The 19,404-nt window shown below is 38.6% G+C and overlaps 2 protein-coding genes across 5 annotated transcripts; both read left to right on the top strand.

Annotated features, from left to right (window-relative positions):
- Window positions 1-1,828: 1,828 nt before the first annotated feature.
- Window positions 1,829-6,672, top strand: trappc6b (trafficking protein particle complex 6b). The gene is made up of 6 exons (XM_036592342.1): window positions 1,829-2,113; window positions 2,422-2,489; window positions 4,317-4,434; window positions 5,551-5,634; window positions 5,801-5,894; window positions 6,337-6,672. Exons 1-6 carry the CDS (start codon window positions 2,036-2,038, stop codon window positions 6,366-6,368), a joined length of 474 nt encoding a protein of 157 aa, XP_036448235.1. The 5' UTR covers window positions 1,829-2,035; the 3' UTR covers window positions 6,369-6,672.
- A 1,381-nt stretch (window positions 6,673-8,053) lies between these two features.
- tpx2 (TPX2 microtubule nucleation factor) lies at window positions 8,054-16,077 on the top strand. Of its 4 annotated transcripts, none has more exons than XM_036591445.1 (17): window positions 8,054-8,169; window positions 8,446-8,576; window positions 9,332-9,478; window positions 9,707-9,827; window positions 10,598-10,672; window positions 11,320-11,442; window positions 11,548-11,657; window positions 12,166-12,320; window positions 12,442-12,613; window positions 12,722-12,860; window positions 13,044-13,260; window positions 13,368-13,463; window positions 13,573-13,740; window positions 14,729-14,875; window positions 15,009-15,120; window positions 15,356-15,543; window positions 15,674-16,077. In XM_036591445.1, exons 2-17 carry the CDS (start codon window positions 8,465-8,467, stop codon window positions 15,782-15,784), a joined length of 2,193 nt encoding a protein of 730 aa, XP_036447338.1. In that variant the 5' UTR covers window positions 8,054-8,169; window positions 8,446-8,464; the 3' UTR covers window positions 15,785-16,077. The 4 variants fall into 4 exon arrangements, with proteins under 4 accessions (XP_036447338.1, XP_036447340.1, XP_036447341.1 ...); XM_036591447.1 differs by having other exon boundaries at window positions 15,377-15,543; window positions 15,674-15,834; XM_036591446.1 differs by having other exon boundaries at window positions 8,138-8,212.
- The last annotated feature ends 3,327 nt before the right edge of the window (window positions 16,078-19,404 follow it).

The following is a 19,404-nucleotide window of genomic DNA, read 5'->3' as shown; positions in this document are numbered from 1 at the left end:
AGCACACATTTCCATTTTGTGTCAGTCCATCTCAGATGAGCTTTAGTCCTGGATGTTGTTGATAAATGGCTTCCGCTCTACATGCTGAGTCTTAATTTGCATTTGTAGATACAGCTGTTCACTGACAAGTTTTCTGAAGTATTCCCGTGCCTATCATGGGAATTCCATATTGGTTTTTGGGCTGGCCCTTTACACAGAGAAATCTCTGCATCCCCATGAATCTTTTGATGACATTCTGCACTGTAAAGGGTGAAATACATAAACTCCTTTTAAATGCTAACTGAAGAACATTTTCTTAAACCTTTGACATACATTTTTAGAAAGCAGTGAGCCTCAAGTCATCTTTGTTCATGAATGACTCTGCCTTTCCTGGATGCTCCTTTTAAACTCAGGCATGATTGCATGTTTAAGATGTTTTTTGAAACATTATACAACATTCCTAGTCTTAAACTGTCCCTGTCACAACTTTTTTGGAACTTGTTGCAGGCTTCAGTTTCAGAATGAGAGTATATTTGCCAAAAATAATGGCGATCAAAAAGTAAAACATTAAACATCTTGTCGTTATACTGTTTTTATTTAAATAAAGATCAATTTACAAATCACTACTTTCTGTTTTTAATTACATTTTATGTACTGTCCCAACTTTTTTAATATTTAAAATATATGTTTCTGAAATAAAACCTGTTTCCTTTGGAATACTAATTGGAATACCTAGAATATCCTAGAATACAGTATAATGTACAATACAATAATAGAATTATTAGAATAACAGTGTTTATATTTCATCAAATGTAGATGCACAGCACATGGCTCATCTATGCTGCTCTGTTAAAATGTTTCATATACAATAAATTGTACATATATGGCAGATATTCTTGGACAAAGATTAAGCCTTTTCAGTCTAGGCTAAGGCTTAAATAGGATCCAGGATACTGGCCTGTAATGTTTATTTTCCTTTTGGTTAATTAAGTCCAAAAAGGTAATACTTTGAAAGGGAACTTCATCCATTTTTCAAAAATTCTACATAATTAAATGGTTGACATGTAAACAAAGTCATTCAGAGTGGTTTGGTGTGAAATGCTCCGTTCAAAAGAAACTTACTGAGTCAGAATTGTTCACAGCGGTGGTGACAGGAACCGGATGTCCACCGCTAAAACCTCCCTCACAGAAGGTTATTGCATGAATTGGTTAGATGTTTGTTGCTGGTGTCTGACACATTATTTAGTGATATCTTGTGATACAGTTTTGGCTTAAAATGTATTTTAATCCATTTATTTTAATACATTCAAAACCCCTCAAGGAGGGCTACTGTTAGGGCGTCGAGAGACAAAATAGTCCTAAAAATATATATATTTTTTTTTTCAAATTTATGACTATTTTAGCATCATCAACATTACATAAAAGCTCAGAAGACGCGTGTAGGTTCACTGGTGGTTTTGGATTATAAACATATTTGTGTTGTAGACATGGCGACCCCTATCAGCACCACTGTAAAGAAATCTGAGTCTGTAAGTTTTTCTACAATGAACCGTTTCACGTCAAGCCACTCTGAATGAATCTGTTTACATCTCAAGGACTGAATTATCCAGAAATGTTGAAATATTGGTAGAATTCCCATTAAATGAAGTGATTTTTATGCTGGACTTAACTGTTTACAGTTTATGAGGAAGAACATAACTACAATTCATGCTGTACACTACAGCTAAAGTTTCCACACTCCTGGTCAAAGTCTACATGTCTTTGCGTTTCTAAGTGAACGGTTTAAAGATCTTTTAGCCCAGCAGCTTGTTTATATATGCTCACACAGGCATAGTCAGGGACGACTAAACTACACAGGAAGGTCAGGCGAAGGACCCTGTGTTGATTTGCGAGAGAGGGCGGTGTTGCTTAATTTCTCAGTCATCATCCACTTTATCCAGATTCTGGACTGAACATGCTGCTTTTTTCATACTAACCCCTTTTTCTTCGTCTCACCTACAAGTAAACGTTTCTCCAGATGATATACGGCTAGTGGCTGAGCGTTTTTATCGCGGACATGGCAGACGAGGCTCTCTTTCAGTTCCTTCATAATGAAGTGATCCAGTATGTGAACAGTGCAGAAAGCGGAGAGACAGTAAGACCGAATACATGACATTGTTTGTCCACCTTGTACCCTGATAAGAGACTGAAATCTTACTATTCACCAGCTTTTTGTTTGAATTTTTCCGTTCAACCTTAAATAGAAAAGCAGTTGCATTCTGGCGCTTTGAGGCTTCAGAGTGTAACTGCTGCAGCATTTAAGGTGGAACGGAAAAATTCGAATAAGAAGCTTCGTTTACCTGATAGTGTTGGACAGTCTGCTTGATTCTTCTCTGAATGAAATGTAATGTGTTATCGTTGTACAAATGTAATAGCTATGTTCTTACAAGGTTCTGTGTCTAGGAAAACGGACGATGCGTTTCCAAGCTGGAGAACATGGGATTCCGTGTGGGACAGGGACTCATTGAAAGGCAGGTGACCTCACAAACCCAACACTTTCCCTTCTGCTAGATCTATTTTATCATGAAGGTCTAATAAGTGTGCTAGTAATGATACTGGAATGTTGGCTCATGTCATTCTGATCATAAATGAACGTAAGACAACACCACCAGCACTCATTAAACCACACTGATTACTGTTATACTGGATAGAGCAGACCAGTTTGTCATGATTTGTAAAAACCTCCTAACCTGTTTCATTAAGCTTTAATCCTGCCGTACACTCATATTCTTCTTAACTACCATGTTCTCCTGTCTGATGTCCTGTATGTATCTGGCACAGTCCTTATCCATAGTCCAGACATTGGGCACAGGCTTGTCTTACAATTCTTTCCTCTGTATGAGATCAGTGCCTCAAATTTTCTTTGTAAACTTGTTCTACTTATGTCCAAATTTCACTATCTGGTGTAGCACAGAGGAGGATGGCTTCCTGTTTTGAGTCTTGGTTCCTCTCAGTGTGTCTTCCTCATTCTCTTAGGGAGTTGTGGTCTTGGTTCCTATTTCATTCTTCTTCATACTTTTATGATGTTTTCTTTTGAGTCTTGGTTTCTCTCATTTGTTTTTCGTGATGCTATTAGAGAGTTTTCCTGCCCCTGCCACCCTCAGCCGGCTCATTAGAGGTTTGGATCCACATTTTGGAAAGCATCTATGAGTGAGTTTACATGCACATAATAATCCGACCAAAATCTGACTTACGGAGTTCGCTGATTATTCAAATGGTCATGTAAACAGCATACTCTGATTACTTAGATCGGAGTAAGGTCTAGAAATACGATTAAGAAATCTGATAAAGAGAGCTGGATTGTAGCTCAGTAATCAGATTTCTCAGTACATGTAAACTCCTACTCGGATTTCTTTCGTATTTCTCAGTCTGTGCATATTTAAAAAAAGCAGCACCGGGTATAAGCAAGCAGCATTGCCGCTAGATGGCAGAAAAACACTTTTGAAGCGATGCTGAAACAAACTACATGCTTGACGAAAGAAAGGATTTAAATATTTTTTCATCTTCTAGATGATGTACGTCCATATTTTCAGGTAAAGTGGCGCGATGTTTTTTTAAAAAGAGTTTTCCATTATGCTTACGTCACGTCTTCTTTTGTGAGTTTATTGGCCGGTTGCAGAGCAGAAATCTGATCAGGTCTACATGAGGCAGACAATAGAGTTTCCCATTATCTGATTACTCAAGTGCATGTAAACACGTTGATCGGATTACTGACAAACTCTGATTTTCTGCGGTTATCAGATTATTAAGTGCATGTAAACCCCCTCTATGGGACAATATGTGTTGAATTGACAGGCCAGTTCAGTAATTCCTATGCAGTCCCTGTAATGTAGGTTTTTTTTTATCTTTTAATCTCTGAGCTCCTCCACTCAGCCTGCTGATGTTTTTATTCTTAGTTTACTGTTCTATTCAATTTGAGTAAGTTCATTTGTTGGTGGTGCAGATTTTTAGTTTATCATATTCTCTGTTATCTTAGTTGGTTCTTGTACTTCTTTATTGGGCGTTGTTACGTATTTTATTGCTATTTTGTCTGTTTTTTAATTGAGCTTTTATTTTCCTTTACTTTGTTCATTTAGTCTTGTTAGTTTCATTTGTTTTACGTTTAAATTTTATTTTTGACTTTTCCAGTCTCTCTAACTTGTCATGATAACCCGGACATTATTGTGTTGTTGGCCACTTCTGTGGATGTTATAGTGGATATTAGAAGAAGATACTGACAAATAAAACCTTTTACTATGTTCACTTTTTACTTTGGATGAAATTTAAACTGAATTCTGTTGTGATTACTGTTTTCATAGGTTCACCAAAGACACGGCACGTTTTAAGGACGAGCTTGATATTATGAAGTTTATCTGCAAAGATTTCTGGACCTGTGTGTTTAAGAAGCAGATTGATAACCTGAGAACGAACCATCAGGTAAGTGCAGTTTGGTTGTTTTAAGCATCCTTTGTGTTTGTCACATTCTGAGTGGAATTTAAAGGAGAATTTCAGATTTCTTTACAGTTTTGGTGATAGATTCATGTAAAAGATTCATGGAAGCTAATATGTACAGGTAATATCACCTTTTTTTGTTTTAAAGAGCCCATATCCTACATTTTTCTTGCATTTTATGTTTTTCTCCAAGGTCCACTAAATATGTGTGGTTTAATGTACCAAAAATGTCATCATTCACTGTTTGCAATTTTCCAATCTCTCTTTATCACATAGAATTAAACAGTCTGTTTTTTTCGCTGTGTCTTGAAGATTGATATATGTAAATTTGCTCTGTTCTGATTTGCTTTCTTGTACTGTGCCTCAATCAAATAGCAGTCTTAGCACTCCCTCTAACAAGGTAGACTTAATATACAGTACTGAGCAACATTTTAGGTACCTGATAGATGTCTACAACGCAAATATAGTCATTTTATTTACTATCCAAAACTGCCAGTGAACCTATATGAGTTTTGATATGTAATGTTAATGATGGTGAAATAGCACAACAATTACAGCACCATGAATATTTAATAAAATATGTTTTAGGAAACCTTCTTGAAACAATGTCTCAGGAACTGAGCAACGTATTTGTGATCATTTCATGTAACAACCTTCTGTGAGGGAGCTTTTAGAGAAGCTAAACCCTTCAGACTGTGAGCTATTCTGACTCTCAAGTCATTTTCTCAAAAATGCCACATTTAAAATCAAATTACGCTGAATAACTGTTTCCATGTAAAAGATTTATCTGCACAAAAATGCACAAAATTATTGTCATTTATCTGCACAAAAAAACTAGTGGAATTCCACTTTAACAAATCATTGCAATGGCTGGGGGCATTGAGGTAAAATCTGGAACCAAAACAGTGTTCTTCTAACTACAGCTACTTTTTTGAATACAAAGAATATTTGTTTCTTTTCACTTTATTGGTTTTTGTTTTGTAGTTTGCAGGCAGAAACACACTTATTGCCAGAGATATTTTTTTAACAGTTAGATGCCCAAGACTTTTGCACAATACTGTATATGCCATGTGGTATGTAACATTTTTATATGTTGTTCAGGGTATTTACGTCCTACAAGACAACAAGTTCCGGTTGCTGACCCAACTATCCTCTGGTAAACAGTATTTGGAGCATGCCCCAAAGGTACACATGTATACTTTACATTAAGACTCGAATCTGCTGCTAATCTGGGCCTGGATGTGTAATATTCTTGTATTTTTGTTTTTAGAGACATGTACAGTTATTATACCATGATTTTACAGAAAAGGTAGTGATTGATAATTTATGTTCTTTGCTTCCTCATCTGCAGTATTTGGCGTTCACCTGCGGCCTGGTGAGAGGAGGACTGTCCAATCTTGGTGTGAAGAGTATTGTCACCGCTGAAGTGTCTGTCATGCCAGCTTGTATGGAGATCTGTTTTACCTACACACACATTACTGTAGTGGTCATCAACTTTTCTCCTGGATGCCTACTTTCCAGGGCTGCATAGTATGGGAAAAATATCATATTGTGAATACCATATTGCGATTGCACTGCGCCTTGTAACTTAAAATCAAACCTTCTTAGTTCATGTCCTTGGTCATATTAAGCACAAATTACAGAAAAAATCAATTTTTCTGTAATCTTCTCTGTAATCATTTGATGATATGATAATATTTTGCACATATGATATATTGTGTAGCACCACTTCCTTCAGCAGTTACTTTTAGTAGACAACAAGGTTGTGTTAAACTTTAGGCCCTAACTCACCTCCTCAGGAAAATAGTTGATGACCACTGGCTTACTTAACTGCTTTTATGCATCTAGGTACTATAAATGTCCTCACTATTCTTATTCTCTCCTCAGGTAAATTCCAGGTCATGATCCAGAAGATGTAGAACACTGTAAAGAAGCACACATTTCTCATTATATGTACTGTACACATCTAACATACTTTTGTTGCCTTTTGATTTGTATTGCATTGTTTCTTTGTTTATTTTTTTCTCCATTTAAGATGCTTGAAAATTACTTTCATGCAAAGGATAGCATGTTGGGGTCCAGCCTTCTTATATTGTAGCATTGATTTGCACAATATCTTTGATTTGTTATGGCTTTTACACTACTTTGATTATATAACAATTATATTCTCTAAATCATGTTTGCACTTAATATTATTAAAAGTCTGTCAAAGTTCTAGTTGAATCCTGCATGTTTATTATATGGGTATGTGGTTTTACATGTTCAGTGTTTTACAAGTTTAAACGCTGCTGGTCCATCAGAAGAAATAACAAATGTTCTGGCTCCTTTATGCCTTAAAAATGCAGTCCAAACTCAAAATAGATGTTTGTTTGCATTTCAGTTAGCATTTACATACAGTATCTTCTTTTAATGTTTATCAGTTAAGCTGGTGAAATGTGAGTTCATTAGCCTTATTTCTCAGTAACTGTGCTTGCTTGCTAGGCAGTGTGAATGCGCTGGATGCTACAGATTTTATTTTTTGTTGGGGGTGCATTTGAACCATGGTGAGACTATGTTTTCAGATGATGCTTGAAGAACCATCTAAACAACAATTCTCAACCTCTTTCCATCAATTCCAAAACGAGCATGTGGTGTTATTTTGACTACTAAATGTTAAAATATACCGCAACACAACCAAACAAATATAAAGCCTTTTTCTTAAGGCTCTATGTAACTAAAATCTGATGCTAGATTTTTTTCCACTGTTTCATGTAACCTCACTGAACACTTTTTAGGCATTTTTGATAGCCCTTGACGATAGATATGAAGAAACAAGACAATAAGAGATGTGTTGTACTATGTTAGAGGGAACGAACATTTCTTTTTTATAACCACTTAGCACCGATTTAAATGAAAAATAGAAGTGACAACCATAATAGCAACCTTTAAAATCCCTCCAAATGCAAACAACTGAAAAAGTACAGTGCTTACAGTTGTAGTTTTGTCTTAAGGAACTAATTTAGTAACTTCCTGTTTCCTAAGAGTATAACAATGACGAATCACGCAGTTATATCTGACATCAGTCAGCATGGAGTGGGTGAGAATCAACAACATAAATCATTGTTGATCTGCATAAATTAAATAATGGATTTTTTGCGCCGGTGATAATAAACTAGTTATCAGGGAAATAATCTCTGGCATCATGCTAAATGTTATGGATTTAGTATTTCTTGTAAAGTACAATTCATGTAATTGCATTGAGTTTTACTGTGAGGCGATATGCAGATAGCAGTAGTGTTCAAATTTGCTATGAAAACTAAGTGCAATCCAGTATCAGCGTGCATACACATTGTTTCGGTGTCTTACACATATTCATTTGCAGTTATCTTGTTTTCTTAAATAAATACTGATCAGACTACTCGCTGCACTGTACATTCATTAAAAACAAACTTGTTAAGCTTGAAATTAAAGGCCCCGAGTTAAGAAAAAGGCCAGTCACGTGGCACAACGACGGCTCTTACGTCAGACACAATGCGGCCAATGGGTGTCCGAGTTCGTTCTGGTTTGCGTCGTGATTGGCTGATTTGTAAACGCAACGCCAACGGCGCTGATATTCAAACGTTCTTCTGCCGTCCACTGAAGTCGTTTCCCTTGGACGCGCTGGACACACAAGTTTGGCGTTTTTTCATAGTTTTATTACTTATATATTCTGTCTGGAAGAGAGGATATCAGCTTTGAAGGGTATGCAGAACTGAGAAAGCTGTTTAGCTGTCGATGTTTATAGGTTTGTTAGCTGTTTATTCTGGTAAGCGTTAGGTTATCGCTTCCGTTCCCTCGCTCGCTAACGTTAGCTGTAGCTCGCTGGTTGTAACTGAAGTTTCGAAGTGTTACACATAAGTTAATCATTTTAGTGGAACAGTTTATTAGCCTAGTGTTAATTTGGCTTGGTTAACAAATTAGCATTACTTAATATAAACTCGGGGTTACTAGCTGAGTTATTGTTTGATGGCTTTGCAGGCGTTTCAGGCTTTTGAAGATGGACGTGCAGCAGGGAGGCGACTCGGCTGATCCTTATTCGTTCGACGCCCCGTCTCATGTGATGGACGATTTTGACTTGGATCCTGAAGATAATGCCGATCAGTGGTTTGGTAAGCTTTACTAACTGTTATCTTGACAGCTCGTTTAAGTTATTTGCCTAATTTGTTAAAAATCTGCCCAATAAATGAGGCTCTACATGCAGTCGCAGGCCTATCGGAGTCTCTGCAGTCGAGCCTTTGTCCGAGTCGTGTGTTCAAATCTACTCAGAAATTATCTTGTTTTGGCGAATTGTGTTAAGTTACCTTGTGGAAATGTCCTACCGTAGAGTATTTTTAAAGGTAGCTCCGTACCTGATAGTACTTGGTAGTATACATCAGCGTAACGTTATACGAAGTTGCTACCAGCATTAAAACTAACAAGTAGGATATTTTGGTAGCCTAAATCATCCTATCAGAAAATGCTACCAGGATTAAAAATAATTAGTATGTTTTGACAGCATAAATTTCATTATATGGGGTAGCTAGATAGTAATATAAACTGAGTCTGTACTGAAATAACATTAATAAAGACAACGAAATATTTGATATGCTAAGCTATAACGTTACTAATATGTCCATACTTGGTAGAACCACTCGGTGGGTGTGACATTGTTGGAGCAATTTCAATAAAGATTATTTCCGTCCAGCTAACACTCGTCTTCTGTATTCTGATAGTTTTAACAATATTGCATCATAGTCATCTACAAGCATTTTGTAAACAGCAGCCTAACATTAACTTACTCAGTTTATGCCAAAATAAAATACAGGGTTTTTGTTAGTGGTGTAATAAAATATATATTCTGGCTTTATGGCTTCTTTTCCTTTAGATCTGATGGCTGCCCCTAAAAACGGCAAAGTTTTGTGTGAGCAGCTCGCAACCCCCTCAAGGGTGCCAAAACCTTTTGATGGTACACAAAATGATCTGCCAAAAGCTGTAGTTTGTCCTATGGTCAAAGAAGAAACATCAACCACAGGTGATGTTGTTTCCTTGGGTTTATTTGAATTAAATACTGTAGTATAGAAACTGGTTTGTTGGTGATGCTAGGTTTATACATCAGCGGATGAAAGGTTTGTAGGTAGCTAAACTTTTACCTAATCCTAGTCAGTTTCACAAACTAGATTTGCCATGGTATGTAATGCATATTAAAAACTACCAAATGGTTATGCTGTTGTTTTTGTTAACTTTTGGCTTCTCCTCTCAGGTGGCCCAGATAATACAGCCACAGAGCAGCCATCTAATATTGTGACCTCATGGGGTAACAGCAGGCCGACTGCAGCTCCCAGTCAGGGTCAAAGAAAGGGCGTTCCAGCACAGCCACGCAGGTACAGTAAACATGGGTGCCCTTGCAATGATCAGTTATAAATAATTGATTTGTCACATCTTTTTAATGCAATAGGTTGAGCCATTCAATTTTTTAAAACCAGTGCTGTGCTATGAAGACATCTTCAGCACCAATCTAGTTAAATCGGTGTCTTTGTTCATGTAACCTCAGCGCTTCTAAACTAATGAATAGTTCTAGTATAAACCAAATCTAAAAACCATTCTACTGATAAAGTTGGACATTTATTTGTAAGCATTCTATTTTAAATGAGCTAACAATGTAGAGTAATTCTCATGTAGATTCAAGATTTCAGCAAGTTATGTCTTGAATTTAGATCTCCACTTTTGAAATGAGCTCTGGATATGAATTTTAATTAGAACGGAATTTCCCAAATTATACTTTTTAAACAAATGGTTTCCTCGTGCCCTGCTAATTATTTTAGATCTGTCATTGTGCAGGACTAGCTATTGGAATATTTGAATTGGATAATAGAAATTGGTTATGTTGTTGAACATTGACTCCAAACATTTGAATACTAGTATGTTCAGTATATGTTGTTAATTTCAACATCGTTTGTGTGTGTGTGTATATATATATATATATATAAATAAATATATAAATAATATATGCAAGCTGATTCAGTTCTTAAAATCTCTGGAAATGAGAGGCATGTATTTGGCCTCCTTCTTTTCCCTGATATGCAGGCTTCTGACTGAGGTCTTTCTGTACCTGTCTGTGTCTTTCATGTAATTTCTTTTACTTTCCTCCCAGGGTGTCAAAGCGTCCAGTGGCCAAAAATGAGCGACCTCAAGCTCCTACAACACCACCTGTAAAGAAGAAGCGGAGGTGAGTCCACATCTGGGGTTCAGATTGTTTAACTGACTTACCTTTGGGCTTTCAGTCAGTAGTTCATCTTGCTACTTGCAGAGTTGTTCCAACACCAAAGCGGACTGTTTTCCGTCCCCCACGGAGGTAAAAAAAAAAAATAGCCATTAATCTGTGTCCAGAATTGATGCACAGTGGTGATATTACGTGGTGGGACATCACGGGTGGAATAGTCTCACAGACTTGATGCCTGTATGTGTGTGTGTGAGGTGGGAGTTTTTTGGGACACTTGATCTGTGTTGACCATACAAGCCTTATTGCTCATATCCAGTCTTTCTGCTTTGACTGTTCACAATTATGTTTAAGTGTCTGGTCCTTTGTTTATTGGTAATGTGAACACACCCCTGTCCTCACAGAACCCACGTGTGTGTCTTACGATGTAAGCCAGCTGCTGACTCACTCTGATAGGGAAGACCATCTTGATTGGATGTATAGCAGTTGCATGGGTCTGAGACATACATGAAATCCTCTCGAATGAGATCAGATACTTGTTCACACAGCTCAGAAAAAAATCAGATCTGTTTTACTGGGTTTGTGCCACTTCAGCCTTGTAATAACCTTGTGGATTCCTGTGCCACCAAATGATTACTGCTCTGGACTTTCTACAGGAGCTCCACAGGTCAGAGATCAGTTCGTCGCAGTGCTGTTGCTGCAAGGAGCAGCATCAGGCTAAAGAACAAACCACATGTGGCCTCTGATGCCACATCTGCATCTACCTCCTCTGCTAACCAGTAAGTCACCTTATTACTAATGTAGAGTTGGAAATGATTGTAGCCATGATTCTGTGGATTGGCTTTATTGGTATGTCATTACTCAAGTTGACTTTTGACCTGCAGGCAGAGAAGCACAGAGCAACAGGAGATGGAGCGCATTGAGGCTTTGCAGAAAGAGGTGGCTGAGCAGCGCAAGAGGAACGAGGCCAGCTACAAAGCAGCACTGGCTGGCAGTGAGTATACAGCTTTTTCCTAGTACTGAACTTGTACCAGGCTTCATATGCTCAATAGGGTTTTTTTTTAATAGTATTGGGTATTTAACAGTTTTACATACTATGCGTGTTGCCATGACCTGCTCTGTTCTTATCAGGATTCCTATGGATCCCTAAAATGTGTTATTCTTAAAATGGATAAAAAAGCCCATAAAATGTCTTGAAGTGTCCTTTTTCAAACCTATTACAGGTGTTAAATTCCAAGATGATGCTTAGAGACTATTGAACAGTAGCTTGCCAACCAAAAAAACCTGTAGCAGCTTGAAAGTCTGCAAGGAAATGAGAGAGCAGTTAGCTAAATAGGGAAACTGAGAAGCGGTCCAGTGATAATGTAATGCATATATCTACAAGTATTTTTTGATCTATCTCTTTGAATGAAATGGATGTTTGAGTTTGTGTGTTCAGTGAAATCCCACACTGTGACTCTGGATTAGGATCTGCTAAGCATTACTTGCTATTGATTTTGTAGGTCTTCCTCCAAAGAAGCAGGTGCTATCCACTACCATTCCCAAAGAGTTTAACTTCCGCTCAGATAATAGGCTGAAAAACCAGACCGATGCTACTGAGGCTTCTTATAAAGAGATTGACTTTACTTCTCAACTGCGCAAACACCCTGCCTCCCCTGTGAGTAAAATGGTTTTAACTTTGAACACCATCTTTCATCTATGATCATGCAACATTAATCAAAGCAGGCAGGAGCACCATTTATGACCTGCAAGCTCTTAATAAAACTTATTTGTCTTAGTTGAAGGCCCCTAAGGGCACCACAATCCCAAAGCCCTTCAACCTCTCCACTGGCAGCAAAAGGAAGCTGGAGGATACTGATTCTTATGTGCCCATGGCCCAGCAGATTGAACAATTTGAGAAACGAACTCCCAGCCGCTATCACCTACGCAGCCGCCAGTGTCAGGAGAAAGGTAAAGCCAAAATCTGTAATTGTTGTCAGTGTTTTGTGTTGTGTTGGTTTAATAGCTAGAAATTGGTTTGAGAAATTCTTTCACTGGGTGTGTTTACTTCGTATTTAGGTCCATCACCAGTGAAGACTGAGAAGCCTAAGGTCACTCATCCTCAGACCCCTCAGCTGATGACCCGCCAGAGGAGCCGTCCTGTCATGGTGAAGAGCACTGCAGAGACTGAGGCTGAAGAAGCGGAAAAAATGCGACAGTATGTACCAGTGACTTGGTCTCCATATCCGAAATCAGTGTACATTTAGAGGATCACGCTGTACATACATGGCTGTCTTTTAGGCAGTTGATGAGCCTACGTCATGAGCCGAGTAGATTCACTGTATTGTGGAAAATACTGATAAAGCAGAACCTTGTGCATCAACTTGTCGTCTTTTCTCAGGTTTAAATTTAAAGCCCTAGAACTTAACCGTAAGATCCTTGAAGGGGCCGTGGCTCCTAAGAAGCCGGCTCCTAAGGAAGCCACCCGCCCAGAGGGCTTCCAGCTGGAGGTGGAGAAACGTCTGCAGGAGCGGCATGCCAACAAAAAGTCAGAGGAACATGAGGACCACACCTTCCACTCCAGACCCTTGCCAACCCGTATTCTGGAAGAGGTGGTGGTAAGATACTCAAACTTTAATCTCAAAGCATGACACTAGTCTTTTGTTCCCTGATTGCTTCTGATACATCGTTTTACTTCTGTGCATTTTACTTTTCACATACTTAGGGTGTTCCAGAGAAGAAAGTGTTGAATCCTACAGTCCCTGAATCTCCAGCATTTGCACTCAAAAACCGTGTTCGTGTGGAACGCAAGACAGAAGAGGTATGAGCTGACATGCATGTTTTTTCTAGCTTCTAAATAGTCAGGTAGATGCAGGACAGAGTTTTTATGTTGTCTGAATTTCTCCCTTTGTTTCCATGTGTGTGGACAGGTGAAACCACCAGCTCCACTGAAGGCACTTCCTGTGCCCCACTACTTACCTTTTCACCCCAAACCTGCTGTGAAGAACCACGTAGAAGTATGCCCTTTCTCGTTCGAGCAGCGTGAGCAGGAGCGCAAAGCACAGAAGAAGCGATTGGAAGAGATGAGACATGAAGAGGTACAAAGTGAATGGTTGTGTGGGGTTTTGTTTTAAAGCTTGTTTCAAACCATTGAGGAAGCACATTGGGCAGATGAGAAAAATGCATCTTCCCCAGCAACCCTAATGTTATGGAGCCATTTTGTCAAGTTTCAAGAAATGTCTAACCATCTTAGGAGCCACATTTCATGTACATTTTATTGAAGTGATGTTTCACCATCTTGGCTGTAAATATGTCTCAGTATGTGCTAATGTACACTTGTAGGCTAAAAAATATAACAAACGCAGACTTAATTTGCTCTACTTAAGCTTTAGCTTGGCTATAGCCACTTTTCTCTCATCTTCCGCAGGAAACTTTTCTGCAAAACTAGAACAGTTTCTTGTAAATGTTTTAACGTTCAACTTTTTATGAAGCTGAAGTCAGCTTCTCATTCGAATGTTTCTGTTCCACCTTAAAAGGTGCCAGAAAGAAGTTAACTATGTAGCTAACTGTTGCGTTTAAGGTGGAACAGGAAAATTCGAGCGAGAAGCTGACTTCAGTTTTGTGACTTTAGTGTTTGACATTTTCTCGTTGCAGGTTAAACGTATCCGTAAACGAGCCAAGTGCTTATAAATGCAGAGCAATCCATTTATCCATTTTTGTCTCCAAATTATCGATGTTTGTCTTAAGTCTTTCTCTTTGCTTTTTTTTTTAGTTACTAGCTGGGCAAGACTATTGTCTGTCATTGTGTGATCAGCAGTCTGCATGCCAATCTATAGGGTTAAAGGGTGAATTAGCAGTTATACATAACTCCAGCGTTTAAGACCATTTTTTTTGGTTGAAACCAAGAACGATCGGCAGAGCTTTATTTTACTGCAAAGTAGGATTATTTTACTTTTACCTAAAAAATAGAGTTCTGCTGTGGAACTGCAAAAGGGCAGTAAAAGAGCTGCGTTTTGCCTACCCCTGGCATCAGCATAACATACAAAGCCTAACCATGTGTCCCACCTTTCTCTTCCTGTTTTCTAGGTGCCCAAGTTCAAGGCTAGGCCACTGCCAGACTTCCATGAGGTGAATCTTCCAGAAAAGAAGGTGGTTGAGCCCACCAAACCTGCTCCTTTCAGGCTGATGGTAGATGAGCGTGGAGCTACAAAAAGTGAACGCTGGGAGCAGGTGGTAAGTTTTGAAGCTGCTTGGTTGCAATGTCATTCCCACTTAGATTTGTCTTAAAAGAAATTCTAAAGAGTAGATGCATTTAGATCTTGAGACACAATAAATAACTTTTTCTTTGTTCCTGTTTTTGAATTAGGTAAAAGAGGAGTTGAAACAGCAAGCTGATGCTGCATGCTTCAAGGCGCGACCCAATGCAGTCATACACAAAGAGCCTTTTGTACCAAAGAAAGAAAATCGTTCCATCTTGGGTATGTTGGGTTTAACGCATCTGGCCATGCACAAGGGCTTGCGGTTAACTTTCTTATTCTTTAACAGCACTGTTGCCACTGCTTTATCTGGGGTTCGTTAGCTGCACTGCTAATTCTCCACTTTGTTATTGTGCTTTCTTCCCGTTTTTTCACCACTATTGTTAACTTCCTTCTCTACCTGACCGCTCTATTTGGTCAACTTTTTAAAAAAAAAAATCTTTGGCACTTTCTCAAGCCAATACTACCCATTCTGCAGTTCCTGAAGGCTTCCAGCTGTCAACAGAGCGGCGGGCTAAAGAGCGGCTGGAATTTGAGAGAGCGCTGAAGGAGAAGGAAGCCTTGAGGACACAGATGGAAGAGCAGCAGGCCAGAGAACGAGAGGAGCAAGAGAAGGAAGAAATTTCCAGACTGCGACAAGAACAGGTATACCACAGAAAAGCCACTTTGACCAAATATTCGAGGTCTGGCTGTTTTGTTTGAGCAGCCTTATTAAAACATCTCTGAATAGCTATCTTTGTCTTCCTTGATTTTAATCTGTCTTTGATGTCTGCAGGTGCACAAAGCCCAGCCTATCCGGCGCTACAAACCAGTTGAGCTGAAGCACAGTGAGGCCACTCTGACAGTGCCCCAGTCACCAAATTTCTCTGATCGCTTCCGCATGTAAAGACTCCTGGGGCTAAATTGTATATAATGTGTTTTTTGTTTGGCTTTTTATAGCTTATAAATGTTGCAAGGCTGTAAAGTAATGCTTTTTTAATTGCATGCATAGTAAGGCCTAACTTTTTTTATCTTCTGAGGCTATATATTCTGCTAGCAAACTTGTATTTGCATACCTCTTTACATCTGGTCTGTTTCATTTTGTAAACTGTTGTATCATATCTTTTCTGTCACTCCTAATGTAATGTAGCCTCATTCATTTTCCTGTCTCTTCTCTTTCTCTCTTACATAATAAATGTCTTTTTAAATGAGTAGTAGGTTTTTTTTTTTTTGTTTGTTTTTCTTCTCTCCCCCCCCAATTTCAGATGATTCCTAAAAGCCAATGTTTTCTCTGGTCTTAGTGGTGTCTAACATAGTTTAGTGACCTCCTTGCTGAAACATGTTCAACTCTTGTTTGTGTCCAGATTTAATAGGCCTACACAATGCTGATGAACACTGCCCTGTCTCAGAGGTTGTATTTTTGTAGTGTGAAATGAGCAGATGAACAAAAGAGACAGATGCTAAAACTGTTAATAGTTTAGTGTTTGATCTTTTTGGGGGAAAAAGTGGTTATTTATTACAGTATTCCTCTTTTCAGTAAACAGAATAAACACACCCAATACAGTTGCCAAACATAATGTGATATGTGAGCAAAGCTTGGACACTGCAGTGTACATCCTGGTAATGTTGGGATTGTTGATGTCTGTAGTGATGTTATGGAAAATAAGTTCACCATTTCTGGGGTCCATATTGAAACACTCTGTTTCTGTGGGGCAGCCCTGATCCAGCTCGAATCAACTGGGCCAGCAAAGTGTAATGTTGCAGATTCGTCACTGATTTAAAATAGTCAGCATTATTAACTATTAACGAACATGGCTTAAACAGAATTTCTCTATTTCTTTTTCCTTTGTCTCGTTGCTATACTAGTTTTGAACCACACTTAGCTCAGTTTCATAGCAGATGTTATGTTTGATGTTTGAGGTAGTGCATCCTCAGTTGTATTAATGGCTAAATATTGTGAGCTTCTAATGAAATCCTAAACCTGTGTTTGACATGTCTGGTATCGATTAATTTATTAAGCCATATAGTTGGTGAGCTGCAATGCGCACTTCCACTCAAAAAGATCATTTGTAATAACTAAGTATTTAGGTAACAACAACAAGCTGTTATGTGATGAATGATGTGGTTATTCATTTATGATGTTTAGTATTTGTGTTCACTGCCTTGAAAAATGATTGACGTTCTGGATAGTTTTATTCATCACTCTTACTCAATTCATCTAAAATTTCCAAAATTAAACCGAAGAATACGTATCAGTCTATTTATTGAGAACACACATGCTGTAAGCCTGAATAAAAAATGAATTTACCTGCAGGTATATGTAGCACTGGCAATAGACAGATCTATTATATCAATAGACAGATATATATATATATATATATATATATATGATATAAATATGTATGTGTGTGTATATATATATATATATATATATATATATGTAATGACTGCATCACAACAGCTGAACTATTACAGCACCACGTGCTGTGCTGTTAATGGAATAATCTTTGACTGTAGTACTGCTCACATGGAACACCGAGTGTACTGATGAAGTAAGAACCCGTTTTTGTTTCAAATGAAGGGCTTAAACTTTTTTTCTTAACTAGATGGATGTGGCTGATGCACCGATGTGGTGCAGGACCCAGTATTTAATTCCCTATGCAGCAGTGCACTAAGTAGGGAGCAGGGAGTTATTTGAGATTCAGCCCCAGCGTGGTAAGGAGGAGCCGTTGGACTGGCGCGGTGGTAGTTTGGTGACCAAAGATTTATAAACGAAGGTTTTTTTGCAGTAAACAGTGCTATGTTATATGTTCATTGCAAAAAAATTAAAGATCACGAAATGACTGCAATATACAGTGATGGGTGACCGGCCGTTCTTCTCCTCATTCAGCAGTCCATGGTTGCGTGGTAACGATACCATAGTCAAGGAACTACATTTCTTGGCGGAATAGTTGTTAACGTCGATTATTAGTAATTGTTGGCCGCCGTTTTACACAAGCAGTAAGCCACTCGAGGCCATGACTCATTGCTTTATTTAAGCTCAAGACATTCATTTTAAACATCTCAGTGTAAACCACCAACCAAAAATATCCAGCTAACAGTGTCTGTGACCACTGAAGCACCAGAGGATGACCATCACATATTCTGGAGCAGCTTTCTGATTTTACTTTTACAAGGTGGACCAACAAGGTAGATGTGTCTAATAGTGTACAGTGTTTAAAAACTCCAGCAGCACTGCTGTGTCAGAAAGTGATAATGCACTCTCCAAACACCTCATTAGAACACTGTTCTAATACTGGGTAGGGCCTCCCTGTGCTCTCAAAACAGCCTCAGTTCTTTGTAGAATGGATTCCACAAGATGTTGAAAACATTCCTTTGAGAATCAGGTCCATGTTGACATGACTGTATCATGCAATTCCTGTAGATTATTCAGGTGCACATTCATGCTATGAATCTCCTGTTCTATCACATCCTATTAAATTCTGGTCAGGAGACTGGGAGCTAAAGAACTCATTGTCATGTTCATGAAACCAGTTTGGACAACTTTTGCTTTGTGCCATGCTGCATCATCATGTTGGAAGTAGCCATTAGAAGATGGGTAAATTGTGGCCTTGAAGGGATGGAGGCACATGGTCAGCAGCAATACCCAAATAGGCTGCGGCATTCAAGCGATGATTGGTATTAACTCGCCCAAAATGTGCCAAGAAACACCCCACACCATTACACCACTTCCATCAGCCTGGACTGTTGACATCAGGCGAGTTGGGTCCATGGATTCATGCTGTTGGCACCAAATTCTGACCCTACCATATGTGTGCCTCAGCAGAAATCCAGATTCATCAGATCAGACTATGTTTTTTGAGTCTTGGCACAGTCCAGTTTTGGCGAGCCTGTTCCCACTGCAGCCTCAGCTTTCTGCTCTTGGCTGGCAGAAGTGGACCTGAAGTGGTCTTCTGCTGTTGTAGCTCAGTTGTAGCTCAGTTGTAGCTTTTTCTTTATATTCCATTCTGAGTAAACTGTAAAGTCTATACATGAAAATCCCAGGAGACCAGCAGTTATAGAAACACTCAAACCAGTCCATCTGGCACCATGCCATGGTGAAAATCACTGAGATCACGTTTTCCCCTGTTCTGATGGCTGATATGAACATTACATGAGGCTGTTGGCCCATATATGCGTAATTTTATGCACTGCATTGAACACAGTTGGTTAATTGCATAAATGTGTAGCTGTACAGGTACATAAAATAATGCAGATATGGGCCAACAGCAAAAGTAAGCATCAGTAAAAATGACTGTTTTTGTAACAGTGTGCTGCAATAAGAGCTCTAAGTGTTTGGTTTAAATATGTATCAGCTTTACACTCTATGTTTTCTCACTTGTCTTGGCAGATTTAGAACAGGTTGTTCAGATTTTCACACAGTGCCACAGATTTTCATAGGACTTGAGGTCAATAGTTGACTGGGGCCACTGCAGGAAATATCTAAGACAGATATTTTGTTCCCTTTTTCTTATGTATGCATTTTAT

This window comes from Colossoma macropomum, unplaced genomic scaffold, assembly GCF_904425465.1.
Source record: "Colossoma macropomum unplaced genomic scaffold, Colossoma_macropomum, whole genome shotgun sequence".
NCBI lineage: Eukaryota > Metazoa > Chordata > Actinopteri > Characiformes > Serrasalmidae > Colossoma > Colossoma macropomum.
Note: the sequence above shows the minus strand (reverse complement) of the source record. Positions and strands in the feature narration are given on the sequence as shown.